This window comes from Ruditapes philippinarum, unplaced genomic scaffold (assembly GCF_026571515.1).
Source record: "Ruditapes philippinarum isolate M1 unplaced genomic scaffold, ASM2657151v2 ctg1310_1_1_1_1, whole genome shotgun sequence".
NCBI lineage: Eukaryota > Metazoa > Mollusca > Bivalvia > Venerida > Veneridae > Ruditapes > Ruditapes philippinarum.
In genome coordinates, this window is record NW_026856986.1 from 115829 (window position 1) to 141173 (window position 25345).

The following is a 25345-nucleotide window of genomic DNA, read 5'->3' on the forward strand; positions in this document are numbered from 1 at the left end:
CACTTAAACACTGCAGTTGAAGTCAACGACGCCCTTTACCATTAATTTATTCAGCAGTAATATTTATTCGTATTTTATTTGGAAACCTATTTAAATCTTATTCTCGAAATAATAAGATATGCAATTCAGATTCAGGTTTTACAAAGTCATTTTAGACCCATTAGCTAAATGTTGTTATGTGATTCCGTAATTAATAAAAAAAGGAAATATCTGTTTGTTTATTGAGATATGTTCGGAACAATTGTTTTAAACGTACATATTCAAGCTGATACCAGTTGAAAAACACAAGTATACTGAACTTACTGTTAAAAATATTTCAATTGACACACATGTTTGTTAGTTTGTTTGTTTTGAGTACTGAGATTAAAATTGTAAATTGAACAAGAAAAGTTTTTAATGACTAATAATGCGGGTTTCTTTCAAATTATCGGTCATTTAAGAAAACAAAAGTATTTCATGACACAAATCCGTTCTGATATTCTATATTATGATTGACACATTGGTTCAATGCGTTCTCCAATATTAAATTACATTATTGGATAGCTTGAAAATGTCATGAGATTGTTCATTTAACTGGCATTTGTAATAGATATTGCTTCCCTTTAAATGAACATGAATGTCTTACAGGAATGCTTTATAAATTGATTGACATTTGCTTAACCTATCAAAATTAAAGAAAGAATTCCTTTTCAGTCACGAATCTGTATACAATTTACATGCTGGAATTTGTACAATAGCTTGCCCATCTTTAATTTGGAACTATCCATTATCTATTTAGGGGATATCAAGAAGAGTATTTCATGTTGGTAAAGCCCTTTTGTGGCTGAGGGGTTGCCTTTAAGTGTTGAGGCATCATAATTGCACCTACCGTCTCTCCCTGCGAGATCGTAAGAGGCGAGTTTTTGGGAATGTATTACCGGAGACTATGCGTCCCTTAGCTTCAACAGGGGAGGTGGTTTTGATCCCTGGTGTTGCTTCAAGTTTGTAACACCCGGGGTTAGCTAAAATCATCTTTCCTGTTTCGGCGCCATATGAACTTAATTGCGTAAGTGCACCATGAAACCAACAAAACCAACAAAATTATATTGGTCAACGAACAGTATAAAGCCTGACCAGATCTAGCTCTATATTGATGACAAAAGCTAATCACTTTCAGTTCCAGCAGGATAATCATAAAGCAATACATTTTTTTTATAAAGCTTGACAATGATCGTTAGGATTGTAATTGTTTTTTGGAGTCTGAATGCTTCAGCAAATGACATATTTGAAACAAAAATGTCAATACTATCGATACTAAATAACCCAATATCATATAGGAAATAATTTTAAAGAATAACAGTAGTTTTTAATGGAAATTTCTATTCATTTAAAGACATAAATATATTCTCAGTTCCTCTAAAATCAGCAACAATATTTACATTAAACGTTTTTATAATCAACATATCATTTTTGTATATAGTTTATTCTGTCGTATTATATATTATTTTAGACAATGTGGCTTTTTGCTGACAAAACATATGGCTGATTACTTCAAAAAAACTAACAATTACGAGAAACATGATTTTTATAACAAAGAATTTATTTCAACCGGCTACACATTGCTTGTATAATTTACATAATATTAAATTTGAAATATCACTTTTTCCATTTATCAAATTTCTCGTATACTTTTAAACTTACCGAACAAAAATAACGCTCCGAAAAAATGTAGTGTGCGTCTTATCGGCAGTATTTTTTCATATTTACTGCAGCTTATTCTTATTGAACTTTTGCCATATATGTTAAATATAACAGCATCTGTTTCTAATTTAACTATTGTCATATACTGGCACCGTTGGCCTAGTGGTTAAGGCGTCCGCCTTCGGATCGGGAGGTCGATGGTTCGAACCCCACGGGGGGCATTAATTGAAGGATGGATTTATCTCATGGGACTCGTTCCGAAATGGCCGCATCGTGAGCCGCGAGGTAGTTAAAATTACTGGTTACCAATTTCTATCCGCCTGGCGCCTGGCATAGTGGTAGGAGTTGGGAGGTACAAAGTATGCATAAGTCAGAAATGGCTGCCCTTTCAGTAGGGGTGACACTTTGATAAACAAGACCTTTTTATATATTATTACGGCACTATTATGTTACTTTATCACAAATAAAAACAATTGCAATTGATAGGACATTCTTAACAATGCACTTAATTGCAATATTGATAATGATAAAAACAACAATACATCTATTTTGTTAGTAACCGAAATAAGATAAAATCGAGAAGTTCCAAAGCAAAAGAAAACGTTTACATTAAAATCTCCAGTTCAGTGGGTAGTTCAACAATTTATTTCTGATAACTAATATGTCTGTGTTGCAAGAATAGCAATTTACTTATCATAATTTGAAATATGTTAAGCTGTAAGATAAAATTCCCAAAATGGCTTTGAAACTGGTAGTATGAAAATGGATTCATATGCTTAAGATAACTAAAAATAGCTTTCTCACTTAAATTTCCCAAAAGTGCAACAAAAGATATGTCATATCAAAAATGAAAATGGAACCTTATTTCACAAAGTCAATTTAAGATATACTATGCTCAAATTTGATATTACAAAATACTACTAATAAAAACATTTTGCATGACAAATAAAATAGGAAAATATTGTTCAAACAAGAACAAAGTCACCATTACTGTCATGGTCATGCAAATATATATAACGAGGCAAATTGACGAATATCACAAGAGCAAGATATAATGCCTCAATCATAATTATTTTATGTCTTTCTTTATTTTATATAAACAATATGTATAAATGTATTACCGTTGCCAGACACTTTTCCTTTTCGTTACAGAAACATCCGAGATAGATTGTTGATTCGATAAACGGTCTAATTTGATACCTCCTACAGTTGTCTATACATAATCAAATATTATGTCCATAGGCACCTTTTGATTTAATTTTCTATGCTGTCCTCATTCCAAAATGTCTCCCGGTCTGGAGAATAATCAAATTATTTTCCCAACCATTAGCACGAGGTCGACGAATGTATAAGTTAATGGCAAATCCCAACTCCTTTTTGTATTTTGTTACGTTGATTGTGATATATTGTTCCATTAAGTCGTCAAATCAAGAATGTCTTGTTAGGTGAAGGAGAAATGTAGTCACTTTTTGTTATGATTAAATATGTAACTTTTAGTGTATAGATTAGGGATATTTAGTTTCTGATAGCTTTTCATTATTATTTCAAATTATTTACATCTAGTCAGAGTACAAGAATCTGCTAAAGAAAACGTGTATTTCAAGTGATATTTGATGTCATTATTTGTTGACAGTGTTCGTTTGTCTTCGTATACAAATGTAAGATATTATCAGAGCGTTGATAGATGACCAGTCAATTATTCGTGGTTTATACATTGTATCGGTACGTTAGTTACCGACTATGTAATTGTCTCATCTTGTAGATTCACAATGGAATGATACTTCATCCGGGAGGAAATTAATTTGTTTATCTGATGGTATACTTTTATACCGTTTCTTGCGCTCATTCACTTAAACAAAGGAAAATTATGTATCAGTTCAAAGACCAGTATTTAAAGATTCGTGAACATATTCGTATTTTACAGATCTTTTGAATAGGTGTTTTGCCAATATGTTTTAAAAGGGTTCGAAATATCATGAAAGCGTGTTATCGTACAAACAAGAAAAGCCAAATATTATAATGTTATTCTTGTTCCACGGAGGATCACAATTATATCAGCGTTGCTATAACAAATTCTATACGAACTAGTATGAATTCTTGAATCACCACAAGTAATGTATCTATAACAGTGCAGTTAAAAAGAAATACAATTTCCCGTATCAATAAACCATTTACATCATTGCTGTAAAAAGAGTGTGTTTCGTTTTTCATTCAAAGTTATTGTTACTTTATAAGTATAGTAACTTGTTGTGTGTCCAAATGCGGTAAAGCAGGCAAATTGTCACAAGTAGTATTTTACAGTTAGACGGCTATATGCAGCGTGTTTTCCGAGATAAGGTTTGTCTAAAGATATTTGTTGTTATTGATACGTTGATTAAGACTTTCTTCGTAACATTATATCGATTATATATTATTATTTTTGAACTGCAAACGATAAAAGTTATGTCATTTTCAATGTATATGGTTCTTTGATTAGGTATGGATCATCTTCTAAGAAAGTATAATCTCTCTACGAATAAGTCAGAATAAAATATTAGCATAACAAATGAAGTAAGAGAAGATTGTTCAAACAAGAACAAAGTCACCATTACAGCCATGGTCATGCAAATGTATAACGTTGCAAATTGACGAACGTCAAAAGGGCAAGGTAATGCCCCAATCTTAATTATGTTATGCTTTTCTTTATTTCATATATACGCAAGATGCAAAATTGTACTATCATTGCCAGACACTTTTCATTTTCGTTACAGAAGCATCCAAGATTGTTGATTTGATAAAAGGTCTAATTTAATACCTCCTACAGTTGTCTATACATAATCAAATATTATGCCCATGGGCACCTTTTGATTGAATTCTCTATGCTGTCCTCAGTCCAAAATGTCTGTCGGTCTGGAGAATTATCAAATTATTTCCCCAAGCATTATCACGAGATAGAAGAAAGTATAAGTAGATTGCAACCTTCCCAACTCCTTTCTGTATTTTGTTACGTTGATTGTGATATATTGTTCCATTAAGTCGCCAAATCAAGAATGTCGTAAGAGAAATTTAGTCACTTTCGTTATGATCAAAGATGTCACTTTGGTATGTATAGATAAGGGATATTTACTTTTGAAAGCTTTTATTATTATTTCAAATTATTTACCTCTAGTCAAAGTACAGCAATCCCTTTAAAGAAAGGTGTATTTCAAGTAATATTTGATGTAATTATTTGTTGACAGTGTTCATTTGTCTTCGTATACAAATGTAAGATATTATCAGAGCGTTGATAGATGACCAGTCAATTATGCGTGGTTTATACATTGTGGATCGGTACGTTAGTTACAGCCTATGTAATTGTCTCATCTGGTAGATTCACAATGGAATGATTTTTCTTCCGAGAGGAAATTAATTTGTTTATCTGATGGTATTCTTTTATACCATTTCTTGCGCTCATTCACTTAAAATAAAGGACAATTATATACAAGTTCAAAGACCAGTATTTAAGGATTCGAGAACATACTCTTTATTTTTCAAATTTTTGGCTAGTTTTTTTGAAAATATTTTTAAAAATTTTTTTCGAAATATCATAAAAGCTTTGCAAATTGCACAAATAAGAAAAAGCCCCATAGAAAAAATTTTGTAATTCAAAATTCCCACAAAAGGAACCCTAATTATATAAAGCTTTGCTATAATAAACTAAAAAACGAAGAAAGAATGATTTCTTAATCCCCAATAAAATTGCTTTTTAAATAAAACTTTTTTTTAAAAAAAAACCCTTTTTACAACATTCTAGTTTAAGATTTTTCTTTTTTAATTCAAGGTTTTTTGTAAGTATAATCTTTTTAGTTTTTTTAAGGGGAAAAGGGAAAAACCTTTCATTCTTTTATTCGCATCTTTTTGGGGTTTTCCCGGTTTATCCCGGTAAAATTTTTCTAAGGTGCCCCAAATGTGGCAAACATTCTTTTTTGTCACAAGTGTTTTTTCACAAAAGACGGCTATATACAGCATGTTTTCCAAGATTAGGTTTGTCCAAATATATTGGTTGTTAATGATACAATTACTTTAAACTTCGTAACATTGTATCCGATGCCATTTATGTTTACAATATCCGCCTTTAAATGTGTCGAAAATAGAATTATTAACATCGTTTACGTAAGCGTTAGACAAGACGATTTATGTCAATAGCTATTTTGATTGTTGTGTAGTATGCCATTAGTTTAACTTGCCAATCATCATTTTGTCAAACAAATTCAAAGGTTTAATGCAAGTTAGTGTAAAGATCGTCATTACATTATGTCGCCAAAAACAATTTGTTTATTTAAAGGAACAAACAAGTTTCCTTACGAAAAAGGAAAATAAAGCCAAATTTGGAATTGGTCATGCATAAATCGAACTATTTAGTGTCAGTGTTTATTTGGAGATTGACATTTGTGGCAAGACGAAAACAATAGTCCTGGGGTGAATTTGTTCGCTTTGTATCTATATTAACTGACAGTTATTTTTACATGACGGGTTTCAAATTGACCAAAAATGTAACATTGTCTTCAATGTATTTTATATAAATCATAGAATAGCTGAAACTATGTAAAAAATCGGAAATTTTCCAGCAATTTTGTATTTTTTGTAGTCCTTCAAATTTTCTATCAAGATATTCGAACAATTCATTGTTATATGATTTCATTTCTAATAACCAGAAAGCATCTACCCAAGCAGATTGAATGCTTAATTAAAGGCACATTATGTCTCCGAAGCTAATAAATACTTGTTTTTTCCTCTTACGTTTTTTTTTTCTTTTGAAAGGGCAAATTTGAGCTTTATTAATTTTGATAAATCATTATAGAGAATGTTAGTTGTTTATCACCTGAAGAAAGGAGTGCTGAATGTTACAAAAGTAACAGGATGTGAACAAAGAAGTATTGCAACTTTAATACAAATACTAAATCACTATAATTGCCAAAGGGATTCAGAAGTAAAAGATGGTTCAGTAATTGGCCTGGAAACTATAACAGGAAACCAAAAATAAAACGATATAAACATTTTGAGAAATAAAATAAAAGTATTTCGGGGGCTAATGTCTGGTTTATTTACAAATTTGTAGTAACAGTAACATTTTAAATTTTAATATGGTTCATGCGTTGGCAATGATAAGAACAAATAAAATTTATCTTGATCACTATAATTATATATACATTATATACGTTCAAAGGGCCTTTACTAATATTGAACTCATTAGTTACCACATTGATTTCATGTTTACATGAAAAACGTGTTATAAAGGAAATTTGACTTGACTTGATTAAGCATAATGGGCCTTTAATATTTCAAACGTTTTGTTGTTGTTTAATTAATAATAACAAGTAAGTTCCAACCATGGGTAATAAATCTTTCTTGTTGACAACTTTTGGCATGAAATACAATTAATACATGAACTACAAACAAACAAGCCATACTAGCATATTTACTACTTTATTTATATTTTAGATTCCAAGTATTATCTCGTCTAAAGATTTCTCGAATGACACAGGTTTCCTGTCAATAGATTCATAATTGGCTTCATCTCTAGAGATTTCTGTATTGTTACAAAATCTATAAATTGGAATCTTGAATACTACTAAGATATGTTATAAATGTAATTGAAATCATTCCCGCAATCCCTGAAGAGGAAAACCAATGATTCAATATAATTTAAACATTAAAACTGTTGTTAAAACTCAGATTTTGACACAATACAGATGTAATTGCAAGCATTTTGTAACAACTTGTGGTATTAATTAGTGATCAAATTTGACAGCAGCACTTTTAACATTTCTATATATTGTTAACCAGGAAACCGATTTTATTTTTATATCCAATCTTTCATTTGTTTTATCTTTCTTATCATACACATTTCAATTAAAATGTCTATTTCATATCTTCATTTACATATACTAATACATAATGGTATAACATTGCATATTTATATTGCCAGATAGTCATCATCAAACCAAAGTTTCAAAATATATATCTCAAAATGTTATATATATATATATATATATATATATATATATATATATATATATATATATATATATATATATATATATATATATATATATATATATATATATATATATATATATATATATATATATATATATATTTCAATTTTTAAATGCATCAGATTTCAACAATCAACTATTTTTACAATTTGATTATCGCTAAGTTTTGTTCACAAATAATAAAAAGCAACATGTTTTTCATATGAATACAATTTAATGCAAGTGCTGTAGACACTAAATATGCGAGTGTTCGAGTCATTTTTCCTAACTCATTATATTGCAAATCAAATAAACTACCATTTAAACTACAATTTTAAATGAATGTTCAAAACGGTATTCGCTATTCTGGCGACAAGGTTGTTCTCTTTTGATTATTTAGTAACATTTTAATAAATTACAGGCAGACAAAGCTTGACCGATGGGGAATTCTAAAAGAAAATACAATGGAATATTAGATGTTGCTATATGTTTTAATACACAACTTTCGACGAAATATAACTATTTATGGACAATTACATAATTGTATCCATTTTGATGAGAAGGTAGGAAAAGTCAACGCAATATTAAAAGAAAATAATAAAAGGATTAAAACAAAAACACAGAAACAATTAGCTAATGCACATTAAAGATGATAATGCAAAACAATGGCTCAATTATGTTTTATATCTTATTATCAGAAGATGTTGCTTTGTTTTGGGAAACGAGCAGTATAATGTCATTATCCGTTTAACAACACAAATATAGGCTAATGAAACAAAAACTTGAACTAATATGGAGAGAAATATTCTGTTTTCTACAGTGTTTATGACAATGAATATCTTGTTTTTGCATTAGTACGTTTAACTGAAGTAAATGGAAGAAAGAAAGTCTTCACATACGTCGGAAAATACTTCTTATGTCTAAGTATTATACGCCTTTGTAACTATGCCGACAATGTTTGGCATTATAGCATTTCTCAGAATTTGAAAATGCCTTTAGAATAAAAGAGTATCAGGTTAGTTTTAAAACTTCTTCACAATTCCTTTTGATTACCTGTTACGAAATGTTTTGCTTAAGCATGTTCACTAAATCATGATTCATTTTGACAAATACGGAAAAGTCACCCGATGTCATACACCACCAGTAAAGATTGAAAGTCGCCATATTAGTGTGACGTAAAACCAGAACAAACAAACAAACAAAAAAGGAAAAACTTTACTTGTTTTATTTAATCATGCTCCACCGTAACGTGTTTTTCACTTAATCATTTTTCATGTAATTATATTTTACTTAATTATGTTTAAAAAACAACATCCAGCGTTCTTCCCATTCTTACATATACAGCTAGTTCTGTAATAAAAAAACTAGCAATTGTAACGAATCATTTTCCCAAATGAAAAAGGATTTGCTCCGACAATGTTATTTTATATAGGCTACATTATTGCAAGATATTTGGGGTTCGCGTTTAATGTGACATTTAAATAATGTTAAACATTGCTTGTATTAAAAGATTTGTATTTTTAGTAAACTTTTGCAGACTTATTTTAATATACTTTTACATTTGCACATTTTGAAATTACTAAACTTTGAAGCACGAGGTTGCTGTACCTTTCTAGGACAAATGATATTATGCATACAGTGCCAGTATAGAAGCAAAATGAATTCCAACACATTTATTATGTCATGCGGGTTATATGAATAAATGCCCTAATAATTTTGTTAGTATTTTATACATATATCTTTTTTATCTCATCTTGTTAATTGAATGTTCCGATTTATTTCAACAAATATGTGTTTTATAATTGTATAGTAAATGCATCATACATTTTGAGTTTCAAAATGAAAGTCTATAAGCCATATTTGATGACTTTAACTAGAATTTTGATATTTTTGTTCCTACAATAAAATATCTGTATTTGAGACATGCATGTCAAGCCATATCCTGCAGTTTAACATGCAATTGTGTGTACTTAAATGTTTTTCCGTTTGAGTTTATGGAATCAGCCATTGATGGAACTGTGTGATGCACGCAATAAAGCTGTATTACAATAAAAAAAAATCAGCATGTTGTATTCCCGAGATGCATTTTCTTGCATTTTGGGTATAACATCTCTTAAATTTGCATATTTTAGACGAGGTTGTTGAACGGATCATAAAGACTCCCATGATAATATTATATATTTGCCTTCCAATTAGATTCAGAAGGACATTATTTACTCACACTAGAACGATAAGAGAACGTACGTGTCATTGTGTAAATGATACTACTAAACGCAAGAACAAGTTGTATTACGATCAAGCAAATGTGTAAATAATTCTTTCTAAAAACATGTTAATAGTTAAACGTGTTTATCGGATCTGTTGCGTAGCAATCAATTAATAATTATTTAAATAAAGTTCTTAATTTAATAACTTTTTGTGTCTAATAAATAAATTAGTTTTATTCTTCAGTAACACTTACATCATTGTGTGCATGTTGCATGCAGTATATGTGACGAGTTTATTAAAGATTTTATGACAATACGCATACGCAGAATAAAACGAATATGAAAGCGCGTGTGTGTTTATGAGTGTGTCTTTGTGAAACTCAACTTTTGGAATTATGATGGATTTGCACCTGTCTTGTGTTTTAAAACTTAAATTAAAAGTCTTTTAGTATAATAATCTTAATTTGATTACTACCTAATTATTTACGCTTGCAATAAAAATGATTGAAATTTGTAATAGACTGTGTTTTTCTTTATATTTCACACTTTAACAGAAGAGTTATATAGTTTTTAATTTTGTAGAAGAATTATCTTCTGAAGATGTTAATTTAAACAAACAAATGCATGCGCAAATAAATTATATCTATTTTGAAATAACAACTAGAATAAGAGAAAATTGCTCAAACAATAAATCAAGTCACAATAAAGGTTTTGCAGTCATGTTAATACTTATAGAAATAAGTCACAGATACACGAATTTATAAGGACAAGACAATACATCAATCCTAAATATGGTTTGTCTTCTTTATTTTATTTACGAAAGATGTATTACAAAAATTTGCCAGACACATTTCTTTTCGTTTCTAAAATTTCAGAAAGTTTTGATTTAATAACCTTTCTAATTGAATACTCTGCTAAACTTGTCTTTGCGAAATCAAATATTCTGACACATTTTATTTGATTCTCTAGAAAGTCCTTAGTTCAAAATGTCATCCGATCTGGAGGTTACTCCAAATATTCTTAACTTCACTTAGTCGACGAATGTATAAGTAAATTGCAATTTCTCATTTTTTGTCTGTATATTTTAGGTCAATTTTGATATAATGTCCATAACTCAGTAGCATAATGCACATTTTTCCTACTACGAATAAGCAAAATTTGGATCAACTAAATATAAAGCTGCTGTGGTCGCGTTGGTATAACATTGGTTCACATAATTGTCAAAACAAAATTATCAAAATGGAACATGAAATTTGCCGACGATAAAATGCATAATCAATGAAGGAATATCTCAATACTTCTAATCCACCGGTCCGCAATATATATAGGTCGATTCTTTTCCCGATCTTCTTTTTTTTAGAAACGAACGTCACTGACGCGTTATAAATAGCTCTCGTACGTTGTTTTGAAGAAGACAAAACAGTGATATGATGAAATTTTTCAAGATGAAATTAGTGAAATACTTTATTTAACCCATTACTCCATGAGCATCTTGTGAAAAATGGCTGTTTCATTGAAAAGCCTCCTGTTATAAGCTCAAATTGCTATGAAACTATAACAAAATGTTTTAATAGTGATCAATCTTAGCGCAAATGTTGACTGGACTATAGCCTTTGTAAAGGCATACTCAATCTTAAACTTCCTGGTATCGTGGCAACGAGGGGACAACTCAAAATTGCCAAAAAAAACACTATTTTGCGTTGATATTTACCATCAAAACTGATGTTTGTGTTGCAACTACTCAATGGATTAAGATAGAATCAATGGCTACTCAGCGTTGGTTACACGTTACCTTAACATCGGCCTGAGGCCAATTTTAGCCTCTCATCTTCGTGGCTAGGTGGGGTGTGAAAAGGCGTGAAAAGACAATATGGAGGAATGGGTTAAACAATTCAGAATTGTTTTCCAAAAGAAAATAAAAGCCGAAAGTCGCTTTGAGCCAATGTGAACTCTTTCAGAGAAGTTATTATTGCACGGACTGTGACACATTGCATGTAACACTTGAAACTGCGTGTCAATTATCAATACATCTTGTGCACTGTGTCAGTAAACAGTGATTACATTTGACAACAGTTTGGTACTGTTTTTTTTTATAATTTCTCTTTGAACATTTCTATGTAGCTTTAATTAGGAAATGATATTAGATTTCTGTTGATATCCCTTCTTTCATTAATGTATCTTAATTTAATCATACTTTTAATTTCTCATCTAATCAATAAATCTACATGATTTTATGTTGGTTTAAACTATCACTATAGCCTTCCTTTCTTTTAATTTATTTTAAAATAAAAAAATAATAAAGTTACGTTACATAGATTTTTGAGTTTAAAGCTAATTGTTATTTGTTTCGAATTATAATAATAATAGGTTTCAGCAGTGAATTTAATTATTTTTATATGAATGCACTGTGTCGTGTGCAATTTTAGACCAATTTATAATGAACTCATATTTTTTACACATAAATGCAATTTCATGCAGCTGCTGTTGTTGACACTAAATGTGCTACCGCACGAGGCAAATTTCCTAACTCATTATATTTTCAAATTAGATAAACTACGCCTTTTAAATAAATGTGTTACACGGCATCTCAAACTGGCGACAATGTCGGTTTTGTTGTTGTTGTTGTTTTTGTAAAATGATTTAAGTAACATATTGCAAAAGTTAAGCTGGCCTGAGAGAAACCGATTACAGTAGAATTGCATAACGGGCGTACATGTATAAAACACATATTTTTAAATTTATGAGAATTAATCACTCTGCTTTATTATCAATGGATGATGGGCATACCCAATATTAAATGAACATTATAAAGTTAATATACAATGCACATATGCAGTCTCTACAACTAATTCTGGGAAATCATCATACAGCTCAAACAGTGTCCGTACGAATAAAACGATATTTAATTTTATTTAGTTCTTTTCTTTAATATTGAACTTATACATTTAAAAGAAAATTTTATGAATAAGGTAAATATTTTCATGTCAGAAGTAAGAAAATCTTTAAAATTGTGTCTTAATACAGAAACATTTTAGAAAGTAACCAATGCAGCGTCTACATTTCTAAATGTTCCCGTACAGCTTGACAAGATCCTTTACTGTTGGTAGCTCAGATTGTCTAGTTTGTAACTGAAATCCGTAGAATTTGAATGCACTATTCAAAATTTCAAGACGGGAAAGTCTTCGGCAAATATGATGAATCTGTTTTAGCTGAAAACTCGATACAAGAGTGGATTTAAATTGAATTTAATTGGATAAGGACAGAACTGGTTTCCGACAATAACTTATTTCACATAAACATGTCAGTGGATTATTAAGCTAATGCGTCTGAAACATAATTATGCAAAAACAAAACACAGTAAGATTTTTAAATCTTATTATTTGCAGACATATCTGTGCAGAGGGAAATTATAAAAAATGCAAATGGAACATTGATAGTTTTTGAATGTTTTTACACAATTGAGGATATAGAAATAGGTATGATATAATTGATACAAGTGTATAACTGTGTCCTCTTTGTTTTGTTTGAAGAGTTTGATCGAACAGAATTTAAAAAAAAAACGTAAAATTGAAACGCATCAATTAATTACCATAAACGCAGAAACAAAAACGAACAATTACCCAAAGTCTCTAAAACGCAGTTTTCTAGTATGACTTGTTTATATATAATTAGCCAAAGATATTAGCTTATGTAAGAAGACAAAAGAGTACACATGAAAATTTACTGTTGATATTTGTTCTACAAAAAATAAATAACTTATTTGATCAGATGAAGACAGTGAATGGGGAAATACTTAAATAAGTTATCATGAAGGTAAATAACTATCCAAATGAATACGTTTTTTCAATGCACAAAATGACTCATAATTTAAGTACAGTTAGTTTTTGTTAAAACAAATATAGAACAAAATCAAAACATGATCTAATGGTAGTAGCAAACTAATGTGAATACCTCACTTGGGATTGCTTTCAGGCTCCCTAGTGTCAAGGTCACTGTTAAAGGCCCATAAATTCGGTGCGATTTTAAATTATATAAATAAGTCTATGAACTGAATTGTGAGTGATACAACTGATCAGATGACTTGCACCGGTTTGTTTGATTGGGTTTTAAGTCACACGACACAGTATAGGTCATTTGGATACGCTCCAGCTTTACTGGTAAAGGAAGAACTCAGGTGCCCTTCCGTGCATTATTTTAGGCACGAACCGGCACCTGAGTAGAACCACCGACTTCTTGCATCTTTTGCTTAAATTAAATATATATTTTCTTGCTACCCATCACATTACATTTTCTAATACAAATAGGATAAGTCGAGTATACTAAGTCAGTTAAGAATAAATGGCAAAACTGCCCCAAGGTAAATATTGCAAATAAAGTGTGAAATTTACCTCCCACATTTAATGCATATAGAACGTTTTTCAAACGTTCATGTTTTGCAGAAATGAAATATTTCAATATTATACATATAATGAAAAGAAGAATTTGACTTTAAACTCAATATTTTCCTATAAATTATATACGAACTTTTTAAAATTTCATATTTAAACTTAAAAGGACGAAAACTGAAACCCGCTTGGTTTGCATTACTTTAGTTGTATATATACCGATTTAAAATATAACTGTGAAAATTAGCCTCCTTATCAACAACAATAAGGAAATGGCGTATTTTTATAGTCTGCCCCTTTCATAAAGGGATGGACAGCACTTTGTCCCTTTCTCGTATGAGAAGGGGAATCCAGTGATGCGTGTTTGTGGTCGCACGGTCACTTTCCTTCCAACATGTCCTCGATGCGTGTATGTGGTCGCACGGTCGAAATCTCGATATTTCTTTTTGAATTGAAGCGTTACACGATGCCAAATTATATCTTCTTATCCAAAGACCTAACTAATTAGAAGTGATAAAACCCTATTTTGTCGCTTTTAATTAGGAGTTACACAGGCGTAACTAAGACGTTGTAACTCTAAATAAGAGGGTATAAGAGCATAATTAGGTGAAATAAATTAGGACGTTGTATTTAAGACTTTTGAAGTCCTGTTTAGGAGCATGAAACGTTTAATCTTAATTTGATTTTTGTAAGTCCTTAGTAGGTTTTATACAAAGTACTGTAGTATTAATGTTGTTTTTTTAAACTTATAATTTTGAAAAGGTCCTTTTCAGGCTTTTATTCAAAATAAGGACTTAGAAATTGTAACTTATCCATAATTGCTTCATACTTTCTCCTTATTGAGAGTAACAAAGTTCTTATTGGTTCTTTGAATTCCTCTAAATAGGAAGTAACAGGGTGCTTATTTGGCTATTATAAGTTCTCATTAGGAATTAAATAAATCAGGTTTTTATATTGCAGAATTTTTTTTTTGAAGAAACCAAACCATAATTAGGAATTTGTAAATCCCTAAACCCAATATCATCGGGTTGTACCAATATTGTTCAAAACGATGCAATATTTTGAATTCATTGCCTCATTTTGAGATTGTTAAAGATCCTGTAACACAATATTTTTAATGTTTTATATCATAAATATGAGGCTCAAATTAAGATTTATCAATTTTGTAAGTTCCAAAAAAGACAATATTTATAAAAATATTACCGAATTTAAAATTCATATAAATAAAGAGAGGTAATAAAAAAAATTATTTTCTAAAAAGAATTAGTCAAATTTTCAATAAGAAATGAATGCATATATTTTAATGATAACATATATGTACAAATATTTGCAGTACATATTTTACATATTCTTCTATGTTTTTATAAAAAAAATTGTTTTATAAGCATAATTATATACATATACTCGCATATAATGTCATTTAAGTGTGGTATACAACCTCAATTACAACATATAGGATCTGTAAAGTAAAGCATAAATATGCGCACCATTTTACAACAGAAGATTAGTATGCGTCCCAACAGTTTCTAGTACTTTTACAGTGGTATCACAAGTTTGATGTCAAGTAAATACGTGCAGTTGTTGTGTTTTGGGTGATAAAATAGAACAGAAGGAAGAACAAAACGGCATAATTGATTGAACCTGCTCATATTCGATATTGAAAAACGCAAGCTACTATGCACGCACCGGCTTCAACAAAATGCAGCATATGATATTGTAATATCTTAATATAGTAACACGCACCGGCTTCAACAAAATGCAGCATATGATATTGTAATATCTTAATATAGTAACATCTGCAGATGACTATTCATGCTGTGGTTATCATGGAACTTCAATGTGACACGTTAGTACCATTCCATGAAACGCGGCGTATAGATGCGTGTGCCCTCAACGAAAAATGAATTCTATATTAGGTAAAACTAAAGAAATTGGAATTTTGAAAGGGAATAGAAAATTATGAAATATGATAAACAAGATAAACAAGGAAAGGCGGCGTTCAATGAACGCAATGAAGTCTGCATATCACAGACATGCTGTCAAAACGCAGTAACACCGACACTGTAATAGTCAAACGGCGACTGTCTAGCTTTACTGGTGGAGGAATACCTCTGATGCCCTTAATATCATTATTTCAGACACCTCATGATATAAGATTATTTTGACCTAAACACGAACGTTGTATTGCGTTAAGCGTAACCTTGATCTTCTTGGTGTTAGAATGTAAGTCACTTTCAGAACGTTTCTGCCATCATCGGCAGCCTCGAAAAATATATTTCTGCTTACTACGGCAACATATTTTCTTGATTTTAGACGCCTGTAACATTCTAAAGAAAACAAACACACGGTGTTGATATTTGACAAGCGTGATCCTAAATAATGAGTGTTTGTGTTTCTAAACAACCATTTTCATGGATTTTCTTCTGAAGCTGTCAATTATAACCCGCTTAAAACATTTTATGAAATCAGATCTACCTAATAGGACCCCAAGTCAATAGACATTTTCAAGTGAACAACCATTTTCAAAAACAAACAAAAAACATAAAGGTATCAAATCAAACTGGTCATACATACATCGTTCTAGTAAGTATGCGTAAAAAACAGCAATCAAAAATATTATGGTTTTAGAATTAAAAGCTTTATCTTTTTTATTTTCGAATTGTGCTTTGTTTCAGCGGTGAATTTGATTTGAATTCCGTTCTATGTATTGTTTTATATCATAACACCTAGTTCAGTTTTTCAGTTTAACTCATTATGAACTAGTGTTTTTATACAAGAATGCAATTTCATGCAAGCGTTATTCCCACTGTATGTGCTACAGCACGAGCCACATTTCCTAACTCATTATATTTCAAAACAAAAATACTAAGAATTGTTTGGTAAAAGTTTAAAACGGCATCCCACACTGGCGACAATGTTGTTCTCTTTCTGTAAAATGTTTTTAAGTAACAGATGAAATGTTTCATATATAGTTGAAAGTCGGGTAAAGGTTGTCTGACTTGAATTTTACAATGGACATTTTATGTCTGAATCGTATATGTTATAGGTATAAATGCATGTGAATGAACGATCATGGTATCAATCGGCAAACGATTTGAAAACCTATCTGTCGGTTTACTTGTTTATTACAGTGTCCTCTGTTCGTATATGTCTTGACGCCGTAAACACTGTACATATCTGTTTTCAATGTCTGCGCGCCAAAATTCAAAACGAACAAAGAATGAGCGAATTTTAATTGAATTACCAATGATAAAGTCAATATTAGTTTCCAACATTAATATTATCAAAGAAACAGAGGTGGATAATAAGCTGATTTGTTTGAAACATTAAATAAACTGTAAATTTGTATTACTTAATGTAAGCAAGCATATGGAATATAAATTGAACAACGTTCGACGATACATAATTATGGATTGTACAATTGTTTAGTTTTATCATCCTGTTTTGTTGGTGGTGAACAATCGATGCGATATTGAAAAAAAAAAGCTAAGTGAATTAAAATTGTTCTTGATAGAAACGCTAATCTGTAAACGCAGAAACAACAGAGAACAATTAGCTAATGCATCCTAAACATAATAATGCAAATATACGGTTTTCTTATATGTTTTATATCTAATTAACAGAAGATATTGTCTTGCATTGGGAGACAAAAAGTGCCAATGAAAATTTATTGCCAATACCTGTTCTACATCAAGGAATGTGGTTACGCTGAGACAATTTTACTAAAATATGTAACAAGAAGAAAAATAATTGAATTCAAAGTATGAAAATGATTATAGATATGGAAGTCTCCTTCCTTCTAAATGAGTAATAACGTGCTCTTTTTATAGAAAGGCAATTGAATACATTCGGTTTTGCATACGTATGAAATGTCAAAAAAGAGAAGACAAAAAACAAATATTCTATTTGAATACTCAAAATGACTTTCAATTCACTAAGTGATATCAAAGTATAAATTGTTTACAGTTAAATGAAAAAATATATAAAAAGAACCGAGAAAAACAGAATAAGGATTAATTTATTATACTCAGCTATTGTTTTAATTCTCAAAAATAAATTGGATATTGATACAAAAACTCATTTATTAACTTTTTATGGCATAAATTGTCAAATATTTTTGAAATATTCTATGATTTAGTGTTTAAGGCAACAGTATAAGTCACATTTGATAACAAAATCTAGATTGTTTCCAGAAACATTAATAACATGTCTTTGAGATTTGCCACTCAAGTCATATCCTTCAATTTGACATTTAGTTGTGTGCACTCAGAATTTTTCTTGTTTCTGTTCATGGAATCAAGCATTCATGGTGTATTGTTTAGATGCACGCATTTAAGCTATATATCAATCATAAACCAGCGTGATTTATGGCACAGATGCCAGGACATTCTCTTGAACTGTGTTTATTATATCTCCTAGGTTTGTAAATTATAACGTGATCGAAAGGCTTGATTATCACTTGATTATCGCGTCATGGGGTTAACAAGTTACGTAACTATTTCATATCACTTGCTTATCGCGTTATGTGGTTTACAAATTAAGTAACTATTTCATCACTTGATTATCGTGTTATGTGGTTTACAAGTTACGTAACAACTATTTCATCAATTGATAATCGCGTTATGTCGATAACAAGTTACGTAACTATTTCATCACTTGATTATCGCGTTATTGAAACATGGTAAACACGAGACTTAAGTTTTACAGACAATAAAATCAAACAACTGTTTTTTTATCATTGCAAATTTTTTCTTTCAGATTGTTTGAAGACATGTAATGACAGTGGTTTATTTTAACCTAAACGTCCAATAGTGATGAATAAAAATCGGTATAGACGCATTTTCATAATGTCTTTCGGGCAAACTGTAATGAGTTTCATGCGAACATTATTGTTGGTCAATGGCTTTTTTGTTAAGACATTTATGCAAAGCAAAACATGCTCTTTCTAAAACAATTTTAATCAGACCGCGTTAAACAATCATCGAGGTTTAAACACAAATTACTATTCATTTTCAGTAAAATTTTGATTAATTTCTATCCTAGCAATATTATTAACCCCATGAATTACACTTGTAGTAAAAAGTATGAATGAAAACGTTGGCCAATACATAAAAGATGCAGAAAATTTTAATCACATATGTTGATGTAGTTGTGAAAAGCAGCATCATTTTTGTATTGCCTCCATATAACGTTGTCCCTTGAGGGGACGCCACTAAGGTTTTCAGACATCACTGGACTGGAACTATTTTTTCGACATTTATGTGTAATGTAATATAAGTCTGCCTGCAAAAGTTTAAGCACGTTCGCTCGTTCAAATTTTCTAGAATCATCATTTCAATTGTGCAAAATGACCTGCAATGAAAAACATCTAAATGCCTTTTAAACTCAATTCGGGCTAAGAATCGCACACATAAATCCACTTTTGATTTTATTCTGAGTTTGTTTCATTAGTATCTTTTGTATGTTTTCCAATTTCGAGTGCCCCAGTTAACCTATGTAAGAATTGGCTTTGGACCTCTGTGGAACTGCTTTAATTACTGACAAGCTGAATGATCTGGGTCATTAAATGTATAAGGTGTAATTGAATTCCATTCACTGTCTCTTGAAGAAGTGTTTGTGTAAGTATGATTCATTGCAATTCTTGCGACGATTCATCCCCTGTCACTGTAGATAATTAGGTTTATTATTACTACAAATCTTGCTTCTAAGCAACATCGACATATGGAAAGTTTGAAAAGTAAATAGTAAATTAGTAATATAAACTTAAAACTGTTATTAAAGTGAAATGATAACAAATGATTTAAACATACGTTTGACATTGAAAACAATTTACCCACAATATAATTCATATCGAATAAACTATATCGATCATATAACAGAACAGAAATTTTATTACTTGGTTCATGCATAGCATACTCATCACATCTGTGCTATCTGGCCGTGGTCTCCACTATTCGCTATTCAGTTAAATTTTGATTTTTCCCCCTAACAAAATGATGTTTCTTGCAAATGTAACCTTACCAAACATTAAGGTGACTCCATTGAGGTGTTTTGACATGACAGGAATGGAAATATTTTTTTCGAGATTTCTATACCATTTTGATTGATGTTTATGCCAATAATTCGTGTGCAAATTTCCAGATCATTCACTCACTCCATTCTTTTTGACCTTGAAATTAACTCAAATCGTGTTAAGATTTACAAATTCATTTCGGGTGTATTCTTTTAACATCATTTTTCATGTGTTTTTTTCCATTTTAAGTGCCCATTTATTTGACACTATATAATATCAATTTTTATATGTAAAGACTTTAGGACCTCTTTGGAGTTCCTTGAACCTATATAATCACTTGAATGCATTACAACGTCACGCCTGCCAAAATGGATCAAATCCAAACATGGGGGATTAGTTTATTCATATCTTACAACATTCGTGCCAGTTATTTCATTACCCAGAACAAGGTTTCCGTTCGTTTCTCATTGACGTGTCTCCGTTATCAGCGAAACAAAAAAATGGAAATCGACTTGCTAACATAATAGGTAGTCTCCCGAGAATGTCTGTATTATGAATAGGGTACTGATTCATTGAATTCTTGAATTATATCAACATCTTTACGCTGTAATTGAATTCTGTCTTCCGTCCCAAAAGGGTAAGCCAATTTACTTGGCATTGTAAACTAGACGTTCCAGGTCATTATTACAGCACGTTGCTGAATCAGAATAAAAGAGAGTGAATGAAATGTATACTTAGATATCGACGGATGCTAGTGGTATTGTATGCGAGAAGATATTATGGACTATGATGGTTTTGTCAGTATATATGATGTTTGTTTAATATATGGTCTAGAAACAAAAGAAAAGATATTTGTAAAAAAAAGTCCATGGTTATTTGATCTCTTGATGTTTTAGACACACGGAACAAAAAGAAAAGTTCCTTATTACTGCAATATTAGATGACATGATAATAGTTTTTTCTGACAGTGAATTTGTGCATGTCTTACATAAATTATTGTTATAGATATGTAAATATCGTAACCTTAATGCAATAACGGGTTATGTCCTTATATGATTTAATAGGAGTTAACCCATTACTGCAGATGTGGTCTTCATGATACATGTATACATTTGTAAATCTATATTGTACGTCACATCCAATCTTCTTCTTATCTATCTAAATTAAGAAGAGATACTCTTCTTTAATGGCTAACATACCGTATGTCATATTCAATCTTATATCTATCTATTTAAGATCACGTAAAGATACTCTTCTTACCTTGTTATCATATTGTTAGCATATTGTATGCCCCATTCACTCTAAATAATATCTCACTTTTCTTTTTATAATTTCAGCACCTTGCATCGGACATTTTTGTGCCTTCCATGCTGTATGCAATGTCAATGCAACATCCCAACAGCCTTATTGCCAGTGCCTAGATTCGTGTGAAGATGATCTTGTATACCCTGTGTGTGGCACAGACGGACAAACATACAGTAACGAATGCCAACTGAGACTCGCAAGCTGTTTTAGACAGAGGAGAATCAAAGTGCAGTATGAATCAGTCTGCCACAGTACGTTCCTTTACTTCAATTTTAGATAGTATCGAGAGAATTTAATAACATGTTTTAAATTGACCCGAACATAAATATTGCATCTGTCGATAATTATGGTTCCTTGACCATAAGTTTTTTTTTCTTATTTTAAATATCTTTTTATGTTTTCGTGAAATATAATCGTAAGATTATTTATAACCCTCTCAAGACATTGGTTATCGTGTAGTTGTGTTGTTTGCCTGCCTTCGTCAAAAGTGATATGGAATTTATGAAGCAATATTTCAAGTTGTTGCACCTAAAACTGACAAAAAATTGATTCCATTGTTACTTCACTTTAGATATTTATGTCAAATTATAGCTTTTAAATAGAGATTTGATGCATAGGTTTGAGAATTAATGGAGTACAAACTTGATTTAAATCTAATTGATTGATTCAGGCCACAACAGAAATTGGTCCCAAGCGATGACTAAATATTTCCAGAATTAATTGAGAACTGTCGGGATAAAATTGCAGACTTTTATAAAGCAATTAGTTCGTTAGATTAATGCTTTCTGGTGGAATTATAAAACATATAAAACAAAACTAAACCTCTTCACATTAAGATCTTTTTGTTTAAATAAATCCACATCATGATTTATTATTATCATAAGATTATTTATTTATACAACACTCCTTAACGATATTGAACTCTCAATCTTAATGTTAATGGTGATTTTTTTAAATTAATGCAGGACTTTCACCATGATACAAAGAATAAGAAAATTGAACAGAAAAACAGTGATTTTTTCTATAAGTAATTTAGGCCTTACAAAGCAAATAAGGAAAAAATGAAAAGGAGTTTCCTAAAACGTTGTTAATTGGTCAAGACCATAGCCAAATAAAGTAGCAAACTAGAACTGTGTCCATAAGAAAAACATTTATGCCATCACTTCATTTGGTTTTCATGTGTGGAATATTTACATACTTTCATAAAAATCTAGCGTTACATTAAAAAAAGATGTATAAAAAAAAGTAATACACTGAAAACTTTTCACACAACTATGACTGATTACACTCTAAATATTGTCCGGACAGGGGATTCATATCGTTACTGTGACCTGAGCTTAATGATTTCAAAATGAATCTGGGTCATTTGCTGGAAATAGGGAATATTTTCATCAAATTCAACAAACATAAGCGTTTTGGTTTGCACTCGTTGCTTCGGATAGAATATGTTAAACAGTAACAACCTTTTATTATAAAAATACATCTTGGATTTAAGTGATGTTTGAAAGCATATATAAGGTCGTTTTGTATCATTAAATGCATACATAGTTTATTTTTGTATTAATGCATTATTTTGCATGCGGATGTTGCTTTTTCCCCTCATTATATACGATGCATCTAATAATCACAAACAACACCATGATTAAAAATCAGGTCCAAGGATATATTAAGAACACGAAAAGACAAAGCGTATGCTATGAGTTGAAGGTAAGTACTGTGTTGTACAGTCCAAACACCTTCTAGGGATCTACAATAACTAAATGAAATTTGAGAGACCCTTGAACTTTGATGCATGGTTATTTTAAGCGTAATCACAGTCGATTGGTTGCCATCCAACGTGATACGCCCTTGTAAATTGAGAGGTATTTTTTTTTATTTATGTGAAAATTGTTTGAAAATCAGTTTTATCAAGATTTTTGATAGAGTGTTTACAGGGTCACATTGGATCCAAGAATTTGTGAGCGTAGATCCTTATGATAGATCTAACTGAAAAGATTTTGGCTAGCTGTGTTCCCCCCTGAAAACGCTCATGGTACCTATTTGCATGTCAGCAAGGCCATATACATATGTAGCTACAAAAATCCGAAGACACAATACTTTTCATTTGGTTTTGTGCAATCAACTTATAAGCTCAAGATAAAGAATTCTAATTTGATTCCATGTGCAGGGAGAAAATCTTGACACGATGCAAAAAGAATCGGGATTGGCATTATTGTTTTTATCTAATTACCTTAATTAAGACAGAACACTGTTGTTGAACAACACACAAAACCTAAACTGGAATTGTTTTACTTTTCAGATAAATTACAATTTCTACATCTTTTTGCTCATCGTTTTTACTTCTACAAATAATGATTTCCTTTATTCATTCATGATGCACTTGGATTTCTCTCTTTTACAAGCACATTTATAAATTTACTGATACTCACGTAAAAAGAAAACTTTTCGCAGAAAGGACATTTTCGATTAAGGCTATTACTTTTCGCTTCTTATTATTTGTTTCGTCTGCAGTCTATGCGGTTGTACGTCTGAATGAGCACGTGAAAATCAGGTTAGTAAATAATGCTACGACGTTTTCTTCTAATTTGAATTGTTTGGTAATTTTGATTTATGATACTGCCCATAACTGTTATATTGGGTGTGAAAGGCACTAATTGTGATTTTGTTGATTTCCATAAGTTAGCTAACGTATGGCTACTCCGAAGTTGTCTTAATAATTATATAATATACACTCCATTATAAAACTTGCTGACAGGCCACAGTACATATTAAAATCGTATATTGCCTATTATGGAAATGCAATGGCCAGTCAGAAATTTTGCAATATCATGATATTGTTAAAAGCTTGATATTCTACCATTTAGTGGGAAAGGGAGACAACTTTGAATGTCATATACTTTTTGTGTATCTTTGATTGCCTCCCTTTGACAAAATCAGAAATAAAACATGGGTGTTCCCAAGCAAGTTGAATTGTTGTTGCTTTGAATTTTGAAATGTCCATTAATTGTTTTATGCATCTGACATTGATAATGGGCGAAGCTGGATTTTTAGCTGTATTTGGGTTCTCGAAACTGGATTTTGTTTATTAACTTTAAATTCAACAGGAGTTATAACTGGTGTTTAATAATTTGGTGGAAACCCTTAACATTGAGACAAGTTTACAACAATAGTGTTTCTGTTTATTTCATTCATAATTAAATCAATCATATTTAACAAAACATAAACTATAACATATCCTATATTTGAACTTCAAGTCAAATTTCATTATCAGAGTGTCACATATTATATCACTTCCTTCTAGAACAACTACATATCACATCACTTTAATATCTTTATACAGTTGGCATGAATTTTTAACAACAGTCATGAATTACTTTTCAGGCCTTGTGTTGCTGGGTTTCTTTTTTATCTGAACAGGTTGTGAATTGCTTTTGTTTTTGTTTGACAGTGGTTGCCTCTGCAATCCGTATGGATCTTTTTAAGCTCTGAAAAAGTCCTTTCTGGGTCTGCATTTATGTGGGACTTTGGTAATCGTAACACTGCAGTTGTCAGAAGAAAAACCAACACAATTGGACTATATTTTAGGTTGTCTCTAACATACAATTAAAAATATAATGCCAAAAAATGAGGCATTATTCACAATCATAAAATGATGTTGCAGCAATGTTATTAGATGATTTGCAGTAGAAAGTGAAATTATATTTGATTATTTTTACAGTGAAATTATATTTGATAATTTTCACTGTAGCTGGACAGTGA

General features: G+C 30.7%; 1 protein-coding gene across 2 annotated transcripts in view; it reads left to right on the forward strand.

Moving 5' to 3' along the window:
* Positions 1-25345, forward strand: part of LOC132748391 (agrin-like) — a 232091-nt gene that overhangs the window by 114420 nt on the left and 92326 nt on the right. For both annotated transcript variants that reach the window (XM_060737983.1, XM_060737982.1), the window contains exon 3: positions 21619-21837. In XM_060737983.1, the coding sequence (XP_060593966.1) occupies positions 21619-21837 (219 nt within the window). The remainder of the gene's footprint in view (positions 1-21618; positions 21838-25345) is intronic.